Genomic DNA, 18,247 nt, shown 5'->3' on the forward strand with positions numbered 1-18,247 from the left:
CAATGGGTAAGACCAATTGGGCTCACCAATTGGAAACCCAAATGGTCCAATTGGATAGTCCAATTGGAACACCATTCCAATTGGAACCAATTGGAAACCCAAATGGTCCAATTGGACAGTCCATTTGGACCATCCAATTGGAACACCATTCCAATTAGAACCAATTGGAAACTGAACTCGTCCAATTGGAACCCATTGGAAATCCAATTGGTTCCAATGGTTTTTTTTGACTGGGTCAGGACGATCGGGAGCACCAGGCCAGAGCTCGCCCCTACGAAACCCTGTCCTGCCTGGCCGACTGAACTCGCGCTACGCGTAGCGGCTCCTCGTCCTTCGGAACGTGGCCAGCGCAAAGCTAGACCCTGTCCGTCTCTCGCGATTCCGACTCTCCACCAAGAATCCCCGCCCAAGTCTCCCCTTTTGGCGCCAAAACGCCTCCTTAAATAAGTTTCCCCAGCATTCTGGGGACCAACTTAGTGACCAATGAGAGATGGGCTTTTTATAACCAATCAGAGCGTTTTCTCTGCAACTCAACAGACCAAAGACACGCCGGTACCCACGAGCTGGTTTGCTCGCGAGGGCCGCATGCCTTTGAAGAAGCTGATAGCGCTTTTGCGCTTTTCCACACACAGTAAAAACACTCTGACAACAACAAAAGCACGCAAGCACCACTTCCATCAGCTGTGGCTCCAAACACTACAGGGTGGCATCTGAGCCCTCTGGCCAGAGGCAGAGTAATCGCATCGTTACCCGGATGACCACTTCCATCAGCTGTGGCTCCAAACACTACAGGGTGGCATCTGAGCCCTCTGGCCAGACGCAGAGTAATCACAACTCGTTACCCGGATGACCACTTCCATCAGCTGTGGCTCCAAACACTACAGGGTGGCATCTGAGCCCTCTGGCCAGAGGCAGAGTAATCACAACTCGCCCGGATGACCACTTCCATCAGCTGTGGCTCCAAACACTACAGGGTGGCATCTGGGCCCTCTGGCCAGAGGCAGAGTAATCACAACTCGTTACCCGGATGACCACTTCCATCAGCTGTGGCTCCAAACACTACAGGGTGGCATCTGAGCCCTCTGGCCAGACGCAGAGTAATCACCACTCGTTACCCGCCATCCGGCCTCACGACCATTCGTAATTGCACTCAGCTGCCTCCCACGCAAGCTTCCCCCTCAAGTGTCCCTGAAGCTTTCTTTCGCACTGTTCGACGCCGCTGTCGAAAAACCATTGAACTTAACCCCGACAATAGCCAGGGTACGCGACTCGTACGCACTGTCCGCGGAACGGGTCCCCTTCCGGCACCCCTCGCTGCCATTGCTGCTTTTACCTTTTGGGGCGGCAGCCCTTTGACACCAGCGTTTCCTCTGTCTGCTTAACAGCTACGCCGCCTAAAACATCTTAAGATAAGGACCAAGTCGGCGGCGCCCGGGGGGATATATGGAGATGGCCCGCTGCCCGGCGGCCCGCAAACTCAACTGGCAAGTAGGAACAAGAATGACGCAAAGATGCTTGAGGAAAGCCATCACATTATAGTGCATGCCGCTCAAACCAGACACGAGGTCTTATGCTGGAGCCCAGCTAGTTATTAAATCGTGAGAAAAGGCTGCAACTGAAGTCAAGTTTTCAACATGGCTCAAATTAAGATAATTGGTTTAAAATCTGAAAACTTGAAGCAGCCCTCTTCTGAAAACGTGACTACGCGCAGTGCTGCATTCTGCACTGCAGGTTCGTTAAAAATCGAGGAGGCTGGGCACAACAAAAACGCAGCCACAAGTAAAAGGAATTTGCGCCCATTTAATTCACGTAAACATGAGGGAATATACTTCTAGCTACAGGTGTATCTTTGGGCGTCATACCGTGACCTGTATAACACTAAGCGCCAATCCTAAAGCAGTGCAAACCACAAAGTGCAAATCCGGCAACACGGAAGTCGTAAAATCCCGGGCACCAAACAGGCAACTATCATGCACAGGTAACTGTACCTTAAAGACTGGCCTGCGCCCCATAATATAACTACGTCACGCAACGAAAGCGCAGTCGAGCTAGCCACACCAACATCAGCGACCAAGTGAAACCCAAGCGCCCTATCAAGCGTCGGCTGTTCAGTGACCTTTGCCCTCTGCCTTGGGTCCGCGTGACGCGCCGGTTGAACGCTCGCTGGCAGGTCAGTGCCACCACCGCCGCCCGCCACGGAAAATGGCACCGCGCGCGCTGTCTCTTTGGGCGCAGCGAGAATAAACACATAGGTATATATATAACATAAATATTGCCCTGTCTCCAAGTCTTCGAGAAAAGAAAAAAGGCAAGAGACGGCCGGGCTCGAAAGAACAGTTGAACGATGTGTACCGAACTGAGTCCCGCTGCTCGACGCTCAATCGGTCCTCTTCTTGCGGCGCTAAAGCGAAGGAAACGGCGCAGATTGAGTCGGTCGATGTGAACGATTCAGGAGCAGCGCAACACGCAGCGCGCGCGTGCGGGGCTCAATACCGCGAACTCAGACGCGCGCTCACGCACACCCGCGCGCGCGAATGAAGAGCGAATGATAGGGCTTCGAGCAGCTGCGGCGGCGGCGGCGGTGCGCCACACGCGATGACAGCACAGGCGAGCAACCGATACGACTTCGATAAAAAGAGCCCGCGGCGACGGGCCGCCGTCGCGGCCTGTCCAAAGGCGCGCTCACACAAAAGCCGCGCGTAGTTGGCTCGCCGCCCGTAAGAGGTGCGCGCACCCCGGCCGCCGCCGCCGCCTCCTCCTCTTCGCCGCCTCGGGGGCGCAGTCAGTCGCCGGCGGCAGCTGTGTTTACTAGGAAGTGCTCCCCGCTCAGGTGAGCAGCAGCAGACGGCATTATCATAGTCCCGTCACGTTCCGCACGCTCCCGCTAGCGCGCTCCTCCCTTTTTCCTGTTCTCTCCTGCTCTAACTCGTGCTGTCATCGCCGCGGCGCCGAGGGCACCGACGTGCGCCTGGTGGTTTTAGCTGGGGCGCTGCCGGAGGCGCGAGAAACAAAAACCGCTATGGACGTTCCGGAAGCGCACCCTTGGTAACAGCGACCGCGGCCCCCGTGTTTGGCCCGCGGGGACGCTGACACGCGACCGCGGCGTGTTGCTCGGGCGGGCAGTGGTGCACGGCTCTCTTTTCTGCCTCCCCGCATGATCCGCAGGTGAAATCGCCGAGCCCGGAGATGAAGCGGGGTGCTCGGGCGCTAGCGCGGAGCGTCGCCTCGGAGACGTCCGTCTCGCTCGGCACGCGGCCGCCCACCAGCAGCGGTGCCGCGAAGGAGGTGCGCCGGACAACGTATCCAAAACCCTTCGACCAAATTCCGGGCCCCAGGCCGTCGCTGCCTTTTATTGGAACCAGTTGGCAGTACTCGATATGGGGTGAGCGCACCGCTTCTTTGCGGTTCCTTTGTGCACGTTGTTCAGTGGTCCGTTTGTGCGATCTTTCCCTTTTTCGCTCTTCACAATGAACGATTATGCTCATTGTATGTGCCGCTGTTCGGGCATTTGCCAAGACTAGAACAGTAGCGACGAATGGGGCATTATGTCGCGCCTCGAGCGGTGCCGTTCCATTACATGCAAGCATGGAATACAAAGAAGCGCCATTTGTCCCGGGCGTATGCATAAGAAACTGCGGCACCCGCAAAAGATGCCAATTCACCACGCAACTGGATGCAATGCGCGCTTCCTAGTATGTCTCCCAAAAGAGCACTTGTTTCACAGTGTCAGCAAAATTGTGTGGGTGTCTGTGGAAAATTCATTTCCCACCTGCTTTCGGCCCCATCTTAATTTTTACATGAGGCATCTCGTGAAGTGGGTTGATATGAAATTAATAAAATGCAATACTATTGGAACTTCTCAGCTATTGTTCTAAATGTATTCTTGCAGTGAAATGAAACAAAAAATGGTTAGGACAAACAGATGCGCAATTAAACAACACAAAAGGGGCATTAAATTGGGTGTCTACTAGGCAAAGTAAAAGTAACAGGTATGCAGTAAGCATGCTGAAAATGTCAAGCGTTTAGCAGGTGCAGGACAATTAAGCCTGTAATAAAGAAGCTGCAAAATTTACTGTTAGAGAATGAAATCCCTAATAAGTCTTTTCACAGTGCCTCTTGGTACATGCCTCTCTGAAAGCTAAATCTTGCACTTGTCATGTTTAGCTTGTAGTTACTTATTCTGTGCACACCACTTGTGTGGCAACATGCGGTTTTATTGCTACCACGCGACTTTCTGCATGCTTGAAGAGATGCATCTTTTGCTTTTGCAAATAATCGTGTGAAATGAAATTTCTGCCAAATGGGCATGAAGTCCACTGCAGTGAAGCCTAGTCATTAAGTTTTCTGGTAAGGTGTCGTACAGTAAGACTCCCAACATGTACTAAGGCTATCCAAGTCTTCTAGCTCAGGAGTCAAACTTCCCGTTCTGCCCTGCTGCACTGATGTGCGACTACAAAGTGACAACTTTCATGGCGCAGGCCGCTACAGCTTGGGGGAGCTTCACGATGCCAGTACAGACAAGTACCACCGGTATGGTGACCTCGTGAAAGAAGAGTACCAGTGGCAGAAGCCAGTGGTTCATGCCTTCAACCCGGAGGACGTTGAAGTCATATTCCGCAGCCAGGGTCGGTGCCCAGTCCGCCCGCCCAATGAGTTTGTCTGCAAGTACCGCAATGAGCACCCCAACAAGTACAACAGTGTAGGCCTCTCCAATGCGTGAGTACAGTGTTCCCATGGCAACTACGCATGCACAGAGGCATGTGGCCACCTCACCTTAAAGGGACACTGAGGAGAGCACTATTAATATTTTTTTATAGTAAAATCCGATAGTTCGGCATGACATGGCTTTGTTGCCACTTGGCCGGCAGCGAAAGATGCATTTATTTCTAAGAAATTTGGATTTGAAGTTGAAAAAGTTTTTCCCGCCGCTCTGATTCAAACTTGGGATTCTCCTGTGACGACACAGGACTAAGTGATGTGAAACATGACGTGCGCATGACATACCGCAGACTCCGTGATTTCTGGCAGCCAGCAGTGCGGCCTAGCAGCAGCCGAAAAGAAAGCTACCGCCGGCCGCACGTTGAAGGCATCTATCGGCTATTGCGGCCGTCGCTACAGTCGCTTCGATTACGTTTGCACTGACGTTTTGCCAGCGTTACGATGGATCTCGTTCTCGAAGTCGTCAACGAAGTTCTCGCAAATAGACACCTTTAGCTTACCGTGTACCTTGTTACCGCTAGCGGAATATCGGGAGCCCGCCTACCGCCGGAAAACAGGCGCTGATTGGTCCCAATGCTTCAGGAGCGCGTAGCTGCCGCGCACGTGGCGCCATCTGGCGACGTCAAGGAGATTTGCGCATGCATTGGCTGCGCCTCAGGGATTTGTGGCTTCTCGGGTCCTAGAGTTGCTAGAACCAATTTGGTTCTAGCAACACTGCTTTGTCCTATGACGTCATCACGCTTGTACTTGCGAGTTTGGCCTGTGGCGGCGATACCTGTATTTTGGTTCTTGCTCTTTTCTACGTTACAAGAGCTTTGTTGTCAGTATGAGTGGCGTTTTTGTAATCAGGAGCTGGTATTCTGTCGATACAAGCCAACTTCAATTTCTCCTCAGTGTCCCTTTAACCTTAGCAAAAGGGTTGCATTTCTGTCCACAGCTGTAGCCAGGAGCTTCAAGAAAGTAAAAAAAAAAACAATCATATGGGAAATCAAGCCCCCTAGCTACTCCAATCCTGAGTTAAGTGGTGAGGCACCAAGTGAAGTGTAATATTAAATTGACACATTGATTTTAAGGCCCTGTTTGATTTGTCACGTGCTTGTGGTCTAAAGTGGCTGTAAACGGGAATAGCACAGACAATCCCGGGCTGACTTTCAATTTACCACTCTCCGGTTTCATCTGAGTTGCACTCTTTCTCAATAAGCCATCTGCTGGTGAATTAACGTACCATTAACAGCAAAGGCAAAAAGCAGCAAGAAATGGGTGGGTGACAACTTATGTGTATCAAAAGAATAATGCTTGGAACTATTTCAAGTGTACCCTAAGGTGTACCTGCAGTAGTAATGGTACAATTTACTAACAAAACAAATAAAAAAAGATGCTGGCATAATTAGATACAGTGTGTCTCAAAATTACATGCTTTCCATATTAATGCTTGGATGGTTCCAGTATAAGGAGTTTTCTGGAGGCACGGTATGGAATGGTGGTGCAGTAGTAGCTCCTGCTGCAGGAATGGAAAGGAGTTGGATTTGTTTTACTAGAAGAATGCCTCTTTTTCTTAAACAAGTGCCTACAAACCACTGGCATGCATAATAGCCTGTATTGGGAAGCATTGGCATATGAAAGCGAAAATTTGTAATTAAAAGGACTTAGCGCGTAATGTCCCAGTGGAAATTAAACTCGTACAGACATCCTGTGGGCGTCCAAGGGAGTTCAAATTCCCGTTGGGTTGTTCCATTTCTATCTTTTGAATGTCTTGTCTTATGCCTGAAGGCTTGAGTTTTCTTGTACAGCAGTAGCCAATCTGTCTAGCCTTCATCAGTTACTCCATATTCCATTTACTTTGCACTGCTTAATTTCTCTTTTTTGGGGGGGTTTCGCTTTCTTCTGTGCACAGCTAGCAAGGCATCAGTTGTCAGCTGGGGTTTAGATTATGGCTCTTGCTTGGGCAAAGGCCGAAGAGACAGGCAAGGATGCTGTACCCTGCCCTTTTGTATGGTCACAGTGGGAGGCAAGGTGGAACATGCATCACATCAAACTTTCCCTCAAGACAGCTGCCTGTAGGCCCTCTTCAGTATGTGACAAAGAAAATCTAAACAAATAACCTGTGCATTGTTCCTAGTCCTGTCTGCCTGTGCTGCTAGCTCATGCACTATTATACTGAATTCACTCATGGCTCCTAATGTGGAAACAAAGCTGTTTCAGGTATGTGTTCTCAGCTCAAAATAACAAGTAGAAGGAACAGATTTTAGCTTTCAACAAAGTAAGGTAGTCTAACTGCATTACAGCATGGATGACTTTCTGCGGGCTGCAGTGAAAAGGCGCGACAATTTCCTTTAACATTTCAAAAAGTTTGACCTCTGCAAAGTTAAACTAGTTGTGATGCTGTTGTAGAAAGTGCAGAAAACATGGTCAAAACAGGAAGTAGATGGCACTGCATGTGTCCGCTCCACTTCGTGTTATGTCCTTGTTGTTCTGAACACTTTCCGCGATGGATTCCCACCAATACGCCCAACTGTTCACAATTATTAAGTTCTGGCATCTACCATGAAACGTGTATAGTTGAGTAATCTAGTTAGGCAATAAACTGACGGTGTAATACAAGTTGTAAAAAGGCAAATTACATGGTTGGCCTTAGCCGCCGCGGTGGCTCAGTGGTTATGGCACTCGGCTGCTGACCCGAAAGACGCAGGTTCGATCCTGGCCGCGGCGGTCAAATTTCAATAAAGGCGAAATTCTAGAGGCCCATGTACTGTGCGATGTCAGTGCACGTTATAAAGAACCCCGGGTGGTCGAAATTTCCGGAGCCCTTCACTACGGCGCCCCTCATAGCTTGAGTCGCTTTGGGATGTTAAACACCCATAAACCATAAATATGGTTGGCCTTAGCTTAGTGTTAAAACGTAACCAACTGCAGCACCTTTTGGGTAACCAACATAGAAGGGGCAGCCAAGGTGCTGGCCTGTGCCTGCACGTGAACACTTTTAGAGGGCAAAGTCTTGAAGGCCTCTCGTCGTGCCCATTGCAGGCTGGGCGCTGAGTGGCACACATTGCGCATGGCGCTAGCCCCTGTGTTGCTCCAGATGAAGAACATGGCTGAGCTGGCAACCTGGCAAGAGGAAATCTGCAACGATTTTGCCAGCTACGTGCGATGGGCCAGAGATCCCGACACACTGGAGATTGGCTGCATACAGGACGCCTTGTCCAAGCTGGCCCTGGAATGTAAGTACCTGCTGCTGTACACAACAGGAATGGTTCATCTGGCTCAGGTGCTGCAGGAAAATTCTGAAGTGATGCCTTAAGACTTTCTTCTATTACTTTAAGGGGACTGTGAAACTATATCTACTGAGGTTGGGCAAAGTGCACGAGTGAACAGGTTGGACTGCGTCGCTTGGGCATGCCCAGTGAGAAGGCTCACACAGATTCCCTGCTTTATATTGGGGACGGGGAAGGACGGCTAAGAATATGCGATAAAGTGTTGCCCTAATCGGCTGCGAGCACCAATTTTTAAAAATTTGTAATTTGCAGGGTTCATGGTGAGCTTGTAAATTTGATGGTCGCAAATTCGATGGTCATTCAGCTACTACTCCTTCTTGTGTACGATAACATATTGTCCACCAGTGTATGAAATGAAAGTATATTTCCTCAGAGATATCAGCATGGTGTTGCTTATGCATGAATGTTTACAACATTTAATATGTAATGCTTTTCTGCAGTCATAGGCATTTGTGACGGCCACCTCCACTATTGGATGCGAGGCTTTTGGTCACAATTGAGAAATTCACATTCATTTGTTAGCCAATGAGACCCTAGGTGGCCCTAGTAGTGGGCACACTCTTTTGTGATCATGTGATCCGTGTCAGCATTGGAATGGTGCTTTAATGGTGTGGGGCACAATAGAGGCATTACTGTCATTTCTTTGCTACTGCAGTCTAGCACTTTTGGTACAGGATTCAACAAGGTAGGCGGTACCTCGCATAAAGCAAGGCTATATTGACTCAAAAGAAAACTTTCGACAGAGGTCTGTCTAGTTGGGACGTAATAGTAAAGAAGGAAATGAATGCGAACCAAGTTCTAGAAAGGAACACACCGTTGCAAAACCTACTCGGTTTGCTCATCAGGGTGTAATTGCGGGTGAACTGCAGCTTGGCTTTAGCACATGCACGGTGGACCGCTTGGTCACTGAACTGAAGCCATGGGAGTAGGATCCAACAGAGCAATTAGGAAGACTGTGTGTGTGTGTGCTTAAAAGCAGAGCTCCTACTCTCTCGCAGTCGCACCCTGCTGAAGAAACAGAATAGGTTTCATAACATCATGTTTCTTACTAGAACTTGGTTCATTTCATTTATTAAAACCTATATGAACGACCCTGGAAACAATTGCAGCTACTTTCCTTCAGCTCTTGGCAAGAAAGGGTGGAACTTTTGATGTGGTGACATATCTGTTGGCCTAATTGCCTTGATTGTATTGCTTGAAGCCAGACAGTTTCCACTGCAAGCCTCCTCTCTGTGCATGTTTGCTTTCGCTTGCAGCCATATTCATGCTGTGCCTGGATACACGACTAGGCTGCCTGAAGCCGTCGGAACAAGAGCCAGGTCAGGCATCTGTAGTTATTGCTGCGGCCAGACAATTATTCTCGGCCTATCAGGAGCTCTACTATGGACTTCCCTTGTGGAAATACGTATCCACACCAACGTACAGAAAGTACACAGAGGCTGAAGACACCATATACAAGTACGTTTGCTGCCGCTTCTTGACGATCGACCCGTTGGGACACGTGCAATGAAACTAGTGTGGCTCCTTTTTCAGAATAACACTTGGGTACATCCAGCAGTATGCAAAACAACAGTCGAAAGATCTCTCAAGCAGCACAAAGAGCAAGAGTCTCCTCCAAGCTCTGCTGAGTTTAGATGGGCTTTCAGAGATGGACGTTCACCTAACCATTATGGACTTCATTGCAGGTGGTGTTTTTACGGTAAGTGTTGCGCAGTGGTATGCAACTTTGTCTACACAGTATTTCTAACACAAATGCTGTGTTCATAAATTTTCGTTTTTTTTTTCTTTCATGTTGTGCTTACAGACAAGCATTGCCCTGTGCTTCCTTCTCCATCATCTGGCCTGCAATTCAAATGTACAAGAAAAGCTTTATACTGAGCTCCAGTCTAGCAAGGACATCAGCAGCTGTTCCTACCTTCGTGCATGCATCAAAGAAAGCTTTCGGTACGTTTTTTTCTGGCTGTTTTTTTTTTTTTCAGCTGCGCCTCAGCAATTTTGTGCCGTGACCTTATAAATGCCTGTGGATACCTGACCCTGTGGCCTCTTTGAACAGCAAAACTTGGCATTAGGTTTCACATGGCCCCTATTGTAACTGATCTAAGTTTGCAGCATTGATGCCAAGTTGCAGTCAGTATTTGCAATGCCTGGATTCATTTTTTGCCTTGCAAGTGTCACGGCCTGCAAGAACAAGCGAGTAATGCCCCGCCCTGGTGGCTCGGTGGTTACAGCGCTGCTGACCCGAAAGACGTGGGTTCGATCCCGGCCGCGGCGATCGAATTTCAATGGAAGTGAAATTCTAGAGGCCCGTGTACTGTGCGATGTCAGTGCACATTAAAGAACCCCAGGTGGTTGAAATTTCCGGAGCACTTCTCTACGGCCTCCCTCATAGCTTTGGGATGGACATTAAACCCCAAATAAACCAAACCAAGAAAGGGTAATGTTGTTGCGGAAAAGGCATTACTGTCTATTCACAGCTACCAGGTGATACTTGGATGCTGTGTTTTTGGGTGTCTCACAGCTGATAGTGCAGTGCCACAGTGGTTTGACACTGCCAAAGTGTTCTTGCAGCTCTAGTCTTTGCTCTGTCTCCAAATTGTGAAAGCGAAAGCATTGAACTGAAACTCGCCTTATCAGTAGGACATTTCACTCAATCTCCCACCACCACACACCATTCGCAGAGCTTGAGAATGAAAGCCTGCATCCTCTGTAACAAGAGGCTGCTCATCTTGCTTGCTGGCAGTGGCTAATGGGGTGTCACTTGCTGTGACTGTCACAAACTCTGTGTTCTACTGTATTGGCTCTGTTAATACTCATTAAAGGGGATTTATAGAAGTTTATAGAGGTTTTTTAGACGTTTTTAGTTAACTATTGCAATATATTTCTGGACATCCCTGTCTTAGTCCGTGTAAATGGTTTTTCAAAATAATGAGCGAAACAAGTGTAAAGCAAGAAAAAGAAAAACCATAAAGCCAAAACAAGGTGTCTACGAAAGTATAATATTAAGGATACTGCCACAAAACATTTCGTGTGCACAGTGATGCAACTCCTTAGGTGGAAAATGAACGAGACTCCGAAGTTGGGGAACATGACTCCCAAGAGTTGGAAAATCTACTAGAGGAAGATTTAAAAAAAATATGAATACTTGTTGGTGACTGGACAGTGCTTTAAAGATGTGCCTGGAAAGCAGATGCTACCAATGGGAAATTAAAGAAAAGTGCTTTAAGGATCATCCCTTACTAGCGGACACTTCATGGCGCAGTGATGCAACCCAGTCACCTGTTTTTGAGCACAAGCATGCCGTCAACTTTTGCTGGCGAATGGCGAATTCAGTTTCAGTCCCATGCGGATGCTCACAGTTACAGGGAATCTATTGTGGCCACTTTCAGACTGAACCCAACAGTGCCGGGTCTGATGAGAATCTTGCCAGAGGACGTGGTGCTTTCCGGATACCAAGTGCCTGCAGGGGTATGCCTCTCCCTCCTCCTGTCTTGTGCTTCAAAATATTTTGCCCTCGAATATGTGAAACAGCAGGTCATTTGTGGACCTGCTTAACTGCTTTGTTTGGTTGAAACCAACTACTCGGGAGTAAAGCTCCTAGTTTTCTGAGACTCCGCAATAAATTGCGCATTGAAGCATTTATGTGGAATTGTGTGTTAGTAGCCACATTCTCTTTTTTATATACTATTATTGTTGCAAAGATCAGTAGGAATGACAAAACGATGGCAAAGTCACTAATTTACCTTATTTGCGTGGATAGTGGCACGAGGGGGAGTTGTTCTAAGCAAAATTTTGAAACAAATAATACGATTACAACTCAGTGTCAAACTGTTCGAGCCAGCCATTACCGCGGACCCCTCCAGAAGGAACGCAGATGGCACGCTCAAATGCAGAACTAATGAATACATTGTTGTTTAAAAGGCAATGCTTCAGGTGCATGCGCCACAGTAGAGCGAAGCAAAACGTCCAATAAATTAATACGCGCCGTTTCCCACGCAGCATTGGCCACCGTGTCGCAACTCTGTGTTTTGAGCTGCTTAATCTTCTATGCTTTCCCTACTCCACTGAACTTTTTGAATACCTTCTCTTTCTCCACAACCCGTGCCGCCTTCTTTCCACATCCATTGCCACGCGCTTTACCTACAAGATTGTTGAAAAGCTGGCTTCCCCTATCGGCTTGCAAGCGTGCTGCAAAGGTCACTTTCACTACCTTTAGGAGCTCGGGGGGAAAAAAAATCGCTCTATATACGTAACGTGGTTCCAAATATGATGCGAGGTGCATTCTGAAGCATTCTTTGACGTCTCCTGCGGAATATCTCAGACACTGTTCTCAGTTAACAGAATGTAAGATTTTGCACTGCAGAAAATTTGGGGCCTTACTCGGGAGTCTGGAAAATACATCTTTCATAGTTGCTTCTGAGTAGTGCAAGAAACCTGAATTGTAGGCCAGTTGGTGCTACATACTGGAGCAGGTATAGATCAAAATATATGCAAGTGTGTTGGATGCATCCATATGCAGTGTTGATGTTTAATGACAACATAAAATGCTAGAAATGTTCTGCACTCCAGGCAAATAAAGCAGCTTCAGTTCTGAGAACAGGAAGCCAAATGTGGTGGAACTGAACAGCATAACAGCAAAATATTGTTGTAGGGATGAGGAAATTGGCTGCAGCCTGCAATTTAAACCATAATTAAAAAATCGTTTCAGTATTCTTGCAACACCATCGTGCTCATGCGCTTCAGCAGAGGTTGTGGTTTACTGAAAAATAAAAAAGAAAAGATGGGTGGGTGCTGGCCATGAAAATTTGCTCTTTATTTACTCTGCAGCCGGTGGATATAAGAGGGAAATGGTAGAAGAGCGGGTGAAATAAAGGTGGGAGGAATAGTTAGAAAGGATAGCGGAGAGGCACTATTAACAAATGCATACAAAGGCCACAACATGCGGAAATAATATGAAATGATAAAGCTTAAACCACAGTTCTTGCATTCCATTCCTGACTTAATATTAGCGACTACAACTACTCCATTTTTTGTGGTCAAGCTTCATCCCACAGAAAATACACTGGGCATACAAGAACTGTCTCCAGTACTCTTGGTTCAAGCAGCACCAAGCATTCTTTGTTGGAAGCAATGAGCATGCATGGCCAAATGTGGCCTTAAGAATTGTAACAAGTCTTCTAAAGCATGCCTTTCCTTTTGGACATACTGTTCAGATAGAGAGGGTCGGCTTTGCTCCTTAAAAGTTTTGCACTGTCATGTGAACTCTATCATCTGGCTCCAATATCGGCTTCTGTGATGTATGTAGCGAACTGCCAACTTTAGCAAAGGTTGCGTTACTGCTCAGAACAATGGCTTCTCCCACACTTAACCCTATCCCCCAAATGCTTCCTAATCTGTCCACCTGACTCCCTGCTGCGTTTACCTTTTATTAGAATCCACTCAATTAGCCTTAAGGATGGTTGGTTATCTTCCCTTTGCATGTCCATGCCGTGCCCTCATCCATTTGCTCTTCTTAATTTCAGCCACGATGTCATTAAATTGCATTTGTTACCTAGCCTACTCTGTTCTCTTCCAGTCTTGTTGTGTTAATACAGTCATCTATTGCTCCGATCAGTTTCATTGTCACTCCCCAAAGTGCTAGCCTCCTGCCAGTCCAGTACAATGTGCTTCAACATGCCTCTACATGTCGCGAACAGGTTCCGGTGTTTGCCAATTCAATGGTGACCTGTCACCTGGAGAAGTACTTCCCGCAACCGTACAGTTTCCAACCTGAGCGTTGGCTTGGGGAAGCACGTGGCCTCATCCATCCCTTCAGCATGCTCCCCTTTGGCCTCGGCAGCCGCATGTGTGTGGGCCGACGCTTTGCAGAGCTAGAGCTCATGACCACAGCAGCCAAGGTACGTAGTATCTTTGCAGTGATAGAATACATTTGCCCAGTGCCACATGCACCAAGGTTCACCTGTTCAAATTGGCAATGGAAATGCTTGTTCAAACAGAAGGGATCAGAATACAAGCAAAGCATGTGTAATAGTCTACTTTCAATAATCCAAGCTCAAAAGGGTCCAAAATTTAGTTCGATCTATGCAGATTTTGACGAGACTGAAGTGTCAGTTCAGATAAGCCAGAAATTACAATTTTAGTGAATTCTAATCAGTGAGGAGATTTTACTTTATTCTATAATAGCAAGGTTTTGTTGCAATGAGTACATATTTTTTGTGCTATAAGAGTCCTCTTGTGTACCTAGAAGGTTCATTGCAGTTAGCCTTCAAATCATCATTTATACAAGCTGTATTTGGCAGCCAAAAACACACTGCTTCTCGTTTCATCCAGATGGTCCAGAACTTCATTATAGAGCCGTGCACACAATACATCAACACAACCTATGTATTTGTGGTTGTGCCAAGTCATCCAGTGGGACTGCGATTCCATGATCGGAAGTGATTGCCCGTTCCCTCTTCAAGCAGCGCTGCTCACTACTTCTGTGAAAGTGTTGTGCCTGCGGCGAGAACCGCGGTCTCTTCATCAGTCGCCACTGCAGTGCTTCTTGTGTGGCAGCCTTCCAGCTGCTTCACTGAGGTGAACCACAAAAGCAGCTATTTCACTGCTGGTCAGTTTCACTATTGCTACACACCCAGAATATTTCAAAACTGTGAAGCTGACCACCTCTGCGGATGACCACTTTTTGTAAACCCACGTGTGGTTGTGTCGAGTACGTGTGACCACATTTGGCACCCGTCTTTTTACACTGCCAATATTTATGTTGTACGTGTAGACAAATGTCTTGCAAGCAAACTGCATTTGTACGAATTGCTGCAGAGTTAACACTTATCAAACACAGTTGCAGCTGATGCTCATTTTCATTCGAACTTGATGACAGAAGTGTGGTGCGGTGGTAGAAACCTTACTGGGTGGATTTTTACTTTGGACGTTTCAAACTTTGTTTCAGCATTATTTTTTCATGAAGTCTTGGTCACTGAATACTAGTCCATAGACTGTAGAAGTACTTCAGTACCAGTTCATAAACGAAAACATCCTCCCGTAGGTCACACCAAGTTCCTTTCGTAGTATCGCGTCAGGCAAATGGCCTGGTCGCACCTGTTGAAGCCGATCATTGGGCTCAATTCTCAGGTAAAAGCAAGTCAATGCTGCGTTATAGACATCATAAGAGAGCTTTTTTAATCATGACTACTGCATCATTGTAAATGGTATTTATTGCGAAATGAATTTTATGCATCATTTCTACATTTTCTTTTTAACAGTTTGGAAATGACTGTGCACAAATGGGCCTCACCCATGTTGCACAGAGCATGAAAGATGGGAGTATTTATTTTCCAGTAAAAAATGTACTAAAATTGAACGCATGGCCTGGCTATTGTAGCTCACAAAAACCTAACGCTACAGAATCCTTTACTAACTACACAATTTTCAGGTTTTAGTCCACGGGAGTAAACAAAGGGCCAGTCCCAGGGGTCAGTCTGTGCTAGGAACTTGTGACCTTGGCAAGGCCTGTCTCGCAATATTGGCTTAGCAGGCACAGTTGTGTTGGAGGTTCCAGAATTTGCCACATGGCGTGCAAACTGCAGAGCTTTCAACTGCTGTGCCAAGTCAGGAAAAATTTCTACTATTGGTGGGAAAACTTTACTTCATTATTAAATGCTTGGATCTGCACAGGGGCTTTCAAGATATATCAAATTTTTGTTTGTTTTGTCATAATTAGGTGTAACTGTCAAAAGCGGTGGCAGGAACCTGGAAATGGACAACACGCTCAAGTCTCTACAAGAACAAACATTTTGCATTACTGTGGCTTTTGAACAGTCTAGTGTTTTCTGTTTTCTCTCTGCTCTAACCACGTTCAGCGATGCAACAAACTGTTCAAGCTGTTGCTGCTCTTTCCATTTTTCACAGTTTAAAATCTCTAGGACTGGCATGTGTGAGAATTTGATTTGGATCAAGTACTTGGTGGACAGCAGTTAAAATCAGCAAGGCAGAGATATTTTACATTGGTACTAGTCTGCTGTGCCACCAAACTAGATTGAAGCTTCCTTTCACATAGTGAATTCATTAGCCTTAATAGGTTTTCCTTCAAATTCGCAGCCTGTTGATGAACGGAAGTAATTGCAGAGTTTCTGTACATCTTTAGGTAGGACCAAATGGGATACAGCCATTATTTCATTGGAAATGTTTTTTTTTTTTTACCACTGTGTTAAGTAAATGTTTTTTAGAGATTTTAAACAAATGATTAAAACATGCAACAATTTCAGAGCTTGCGTTTTATGGCCACTAATAATAAGTCTGGCACTGTATTGAAACGTCATGTTCTTGTGCTTGTGTGCATGTTTTTGAGCTTTAATGAATGTTTGTGGTTGTCCCATCATGCACCTCCTGTGCAAGGTGCATTGAATAAGTTTCTGTACTCTTTTTTTTATTTTTATTTTACTGCATTATGGGCACAAGCGACACATGGTTGTGATATTTAAAACTCTCCGAGCTCATACTGTTCTCACTGCACCAAGGCTTCCAGGTTTGCTTGACAATGGCTGTTAAGTGCGGTGTTGTGTTGAATGTATACAAAGATGGAATGCTGATGGAATGTGCATAATAGTGCCACAGTTTTATACTACGTTTGTTACGTCATTGTGTATAAGCCCACCTTGTAAGAGAGATGCTTTATGATGCTCACTTGTATCTTACACAGCCAAGAAGTGCCCCATCTACCAAAGTAAGATTTTTTAAGATGGTTTTAACAGCTATAAACAAACTTGCACACTATTTTACAAATAAAAATTGCTTTAAATGAACATCGTGTCTGAGCCACTTAATACGCAGGAATGCGTCGGTGGTGGTGCTTAGCTGGGCTGTTGAGTTGGTGCAAAATTCTCAGATTGAGAGCAGTACGAGGTGAATAAGCAAACAGGAAAGTAACTGGTCACTTTTAGTGAGAAAAAAAACAAATTCAATCCCAGTGACTTATCAGCAGCCTGACCAAGTACACCACAAGAAGCGTCTTCCTGTGGTTTCCACTTATGTCCTCAGTCTGAATGGCTAAGCTACGAATGAATTTCCAAGACAGATGTGAAGACTCGTCCCAGAGTTCCTGTGACAACTGTCTGCATTTTTAAAGAGAGGGTGCAAGTATGCGTTCGAGAGTACGGCTCGTGCTCAATGGCATGGTTCTGCAAAAAGCTTTTCAAGACACCCAAGCACTCAATTCTGTCCTGTATGTACACATACAAAGTTTTGAATGCCACTAAGATCACAGGAGGACCTGGTGAATTTCACTGCCCTAATATTTTCAGAGAGCCGTGCAAACCACACCCCGGTTTATATGGCAAATTGTCATTACAACAAACACACATGGGGAATATTGAATAGGCGTAGATTCGCTGGAGGTATTGCACTGAAGGAATCTACCTGCCGCAGTGCCTTCAGTGCTTCAGCGCAGAAAGGCACCAGAGGAGCTTGACAATTTTAACCAACAAAATTAAAAATACTACATCAGTGCATTGTGTTCATGGAAACCATACTTGAACAGCCTTCACATCTGTCTCAGATTCCCACTGTTACTTGACCATTCAGATTCTGCATTCACACCTTGTTCACAGACAAAGCTACAAGCTCCATGAACTTTCTACAATGATCAGCAAGTCTGCCGCTGTACCCTTACCACATACTCTTCCTTCGTCGTGCTTTGTTCCTGAATGCTCCTTCATTATCAAGTAAAAAATTGGGAGTTTAGTTCAGTGGGAACCGATAGAAACACAAAAGCAGAAGGGTTCGTGTTCACATTTGCACAATGCCATTGCAAGCTAAGGGGGGACCCTGGTCTTTGAAAAAATATTTTTATTAATGAAGTCACAGTTATGAAATTTCCAGGCCACATGTAGTTTTGTGCACTGATTCTGCATATGTCATTTAATTTCGTGTAAAACAATTCCTTGAGCACTTGTGCAATTTTTATGCCAGTATTTTGGGAAAAGTTTTGCAGAAAATTTGCTGCAGGAAACTCGCTCAAATGCATGCCATTGGATTCTCTTGACACCAAGGAATGTAATAAGGGTAAAATTATCATCCTGGCTATCATAGAACTTGAGTTATAGAGTTTTGAAGTTGTCGCTTCAGAAATGAGAAGAAAAGTGTGTACTCCTGTTTGTGAAGTGGCAGCTTTAGTACCCTGTAACTCAAGTTTTATGACAGCCAGGATGATAATTTTACCCTTATTGCATTCCTTGGTGTCCAGAGAGCCCAATGGCATGCATTTC

The 18,247-nt window shown here is 46.3% G+C and overlaps 1 protein-coding gene across 2 annotated transcripts; it reads left to right on the forward strand.

Annotated features, from left to right (window-relative positions):
• Positions 1-2,662: 2,662 nt before the first annotated feature.
• Positions 2,663-16,786, forward strand: LOC149358378 (ecdysone 20-monooxygenase-like). 2 transcript variants are annotated; one of them, XM_089570443.1, is made up of 10 exons: positions 2,663-2,830; positions 3,166-3,382; positions 4,479-4,716; positions 7,744-7,937; positions 9,248-9,449; positions 9,525-9,690; positions 9,796-9,935; positions 11,378-11,456; positions 13,685-13,885; positions 14,319-16,786. In XM_089570443.1, exons 2-10 carry the CDS (start codon positions 3,187-3,189, stop codon positions 14,427-14,429), a joined length of 1,527 nt encoding a protein of 508 aa, XP_089426569.1. In that variant the 5' UTR covers positions 2,663-2,830; positions 3,166-3,186; the 3' UTR covers positions 14,430-16,786. The 2 variants fall into 2 exon arrangements, with proteins under 2 accessions (XP_089426569.1, XP_089426570.1); XM_089570444.1 differs by lacking the exon at positions 2,663-2,830 and having other exon boundaries at positions 2,847-3,382.
• The last annotated feature ends 1,461 nt before the right edge of the window (positions 16,787-18,247 follow it).

The sequence above is a fragment of the Amblyomma mixtum genome, chromosome 2 (assembly GCF_055824585.1).
Source record: "Amblyomma mixtum isolate Tamu chromosome 2, ASM5582458v1, whole genome shotgun sequence".
NCBI classification, from domain to species: Eukaryota; Metazoa; Arthropoda; class Arachnida; order Ixodida; family Ixodidae; genus Amblyomma; species Amblyomma mixtum.

What these genes read in the sequence shown, in the direction of transcription:
- LOC149358378 (XM_089570443.1), top strand. Translation starts at nt 3,187, where the DNA reads ATGAAGCGGGGTGCTCGGGCGCTAGCGCGGAGCGTCGCCTCGGAGACG. An exon ending in GCTGAAGACACCATATACAA is followed by an intron (nt 9,450 to 9,524) that starts GTACGTTTGCTG and finishes CTCCTTTTTCAG; the next exon opens with AATAACACTTGGGTACATCC. An exon ending in TGCATCAAAGAAAGCTTTCG is followed by an intron (nt 9,936 to 11,377) that starts GTACGTTTTTTT and finishes GGCCACTTTCAG; the next exon opens with ACTGAACCCAACAGTGCCGG.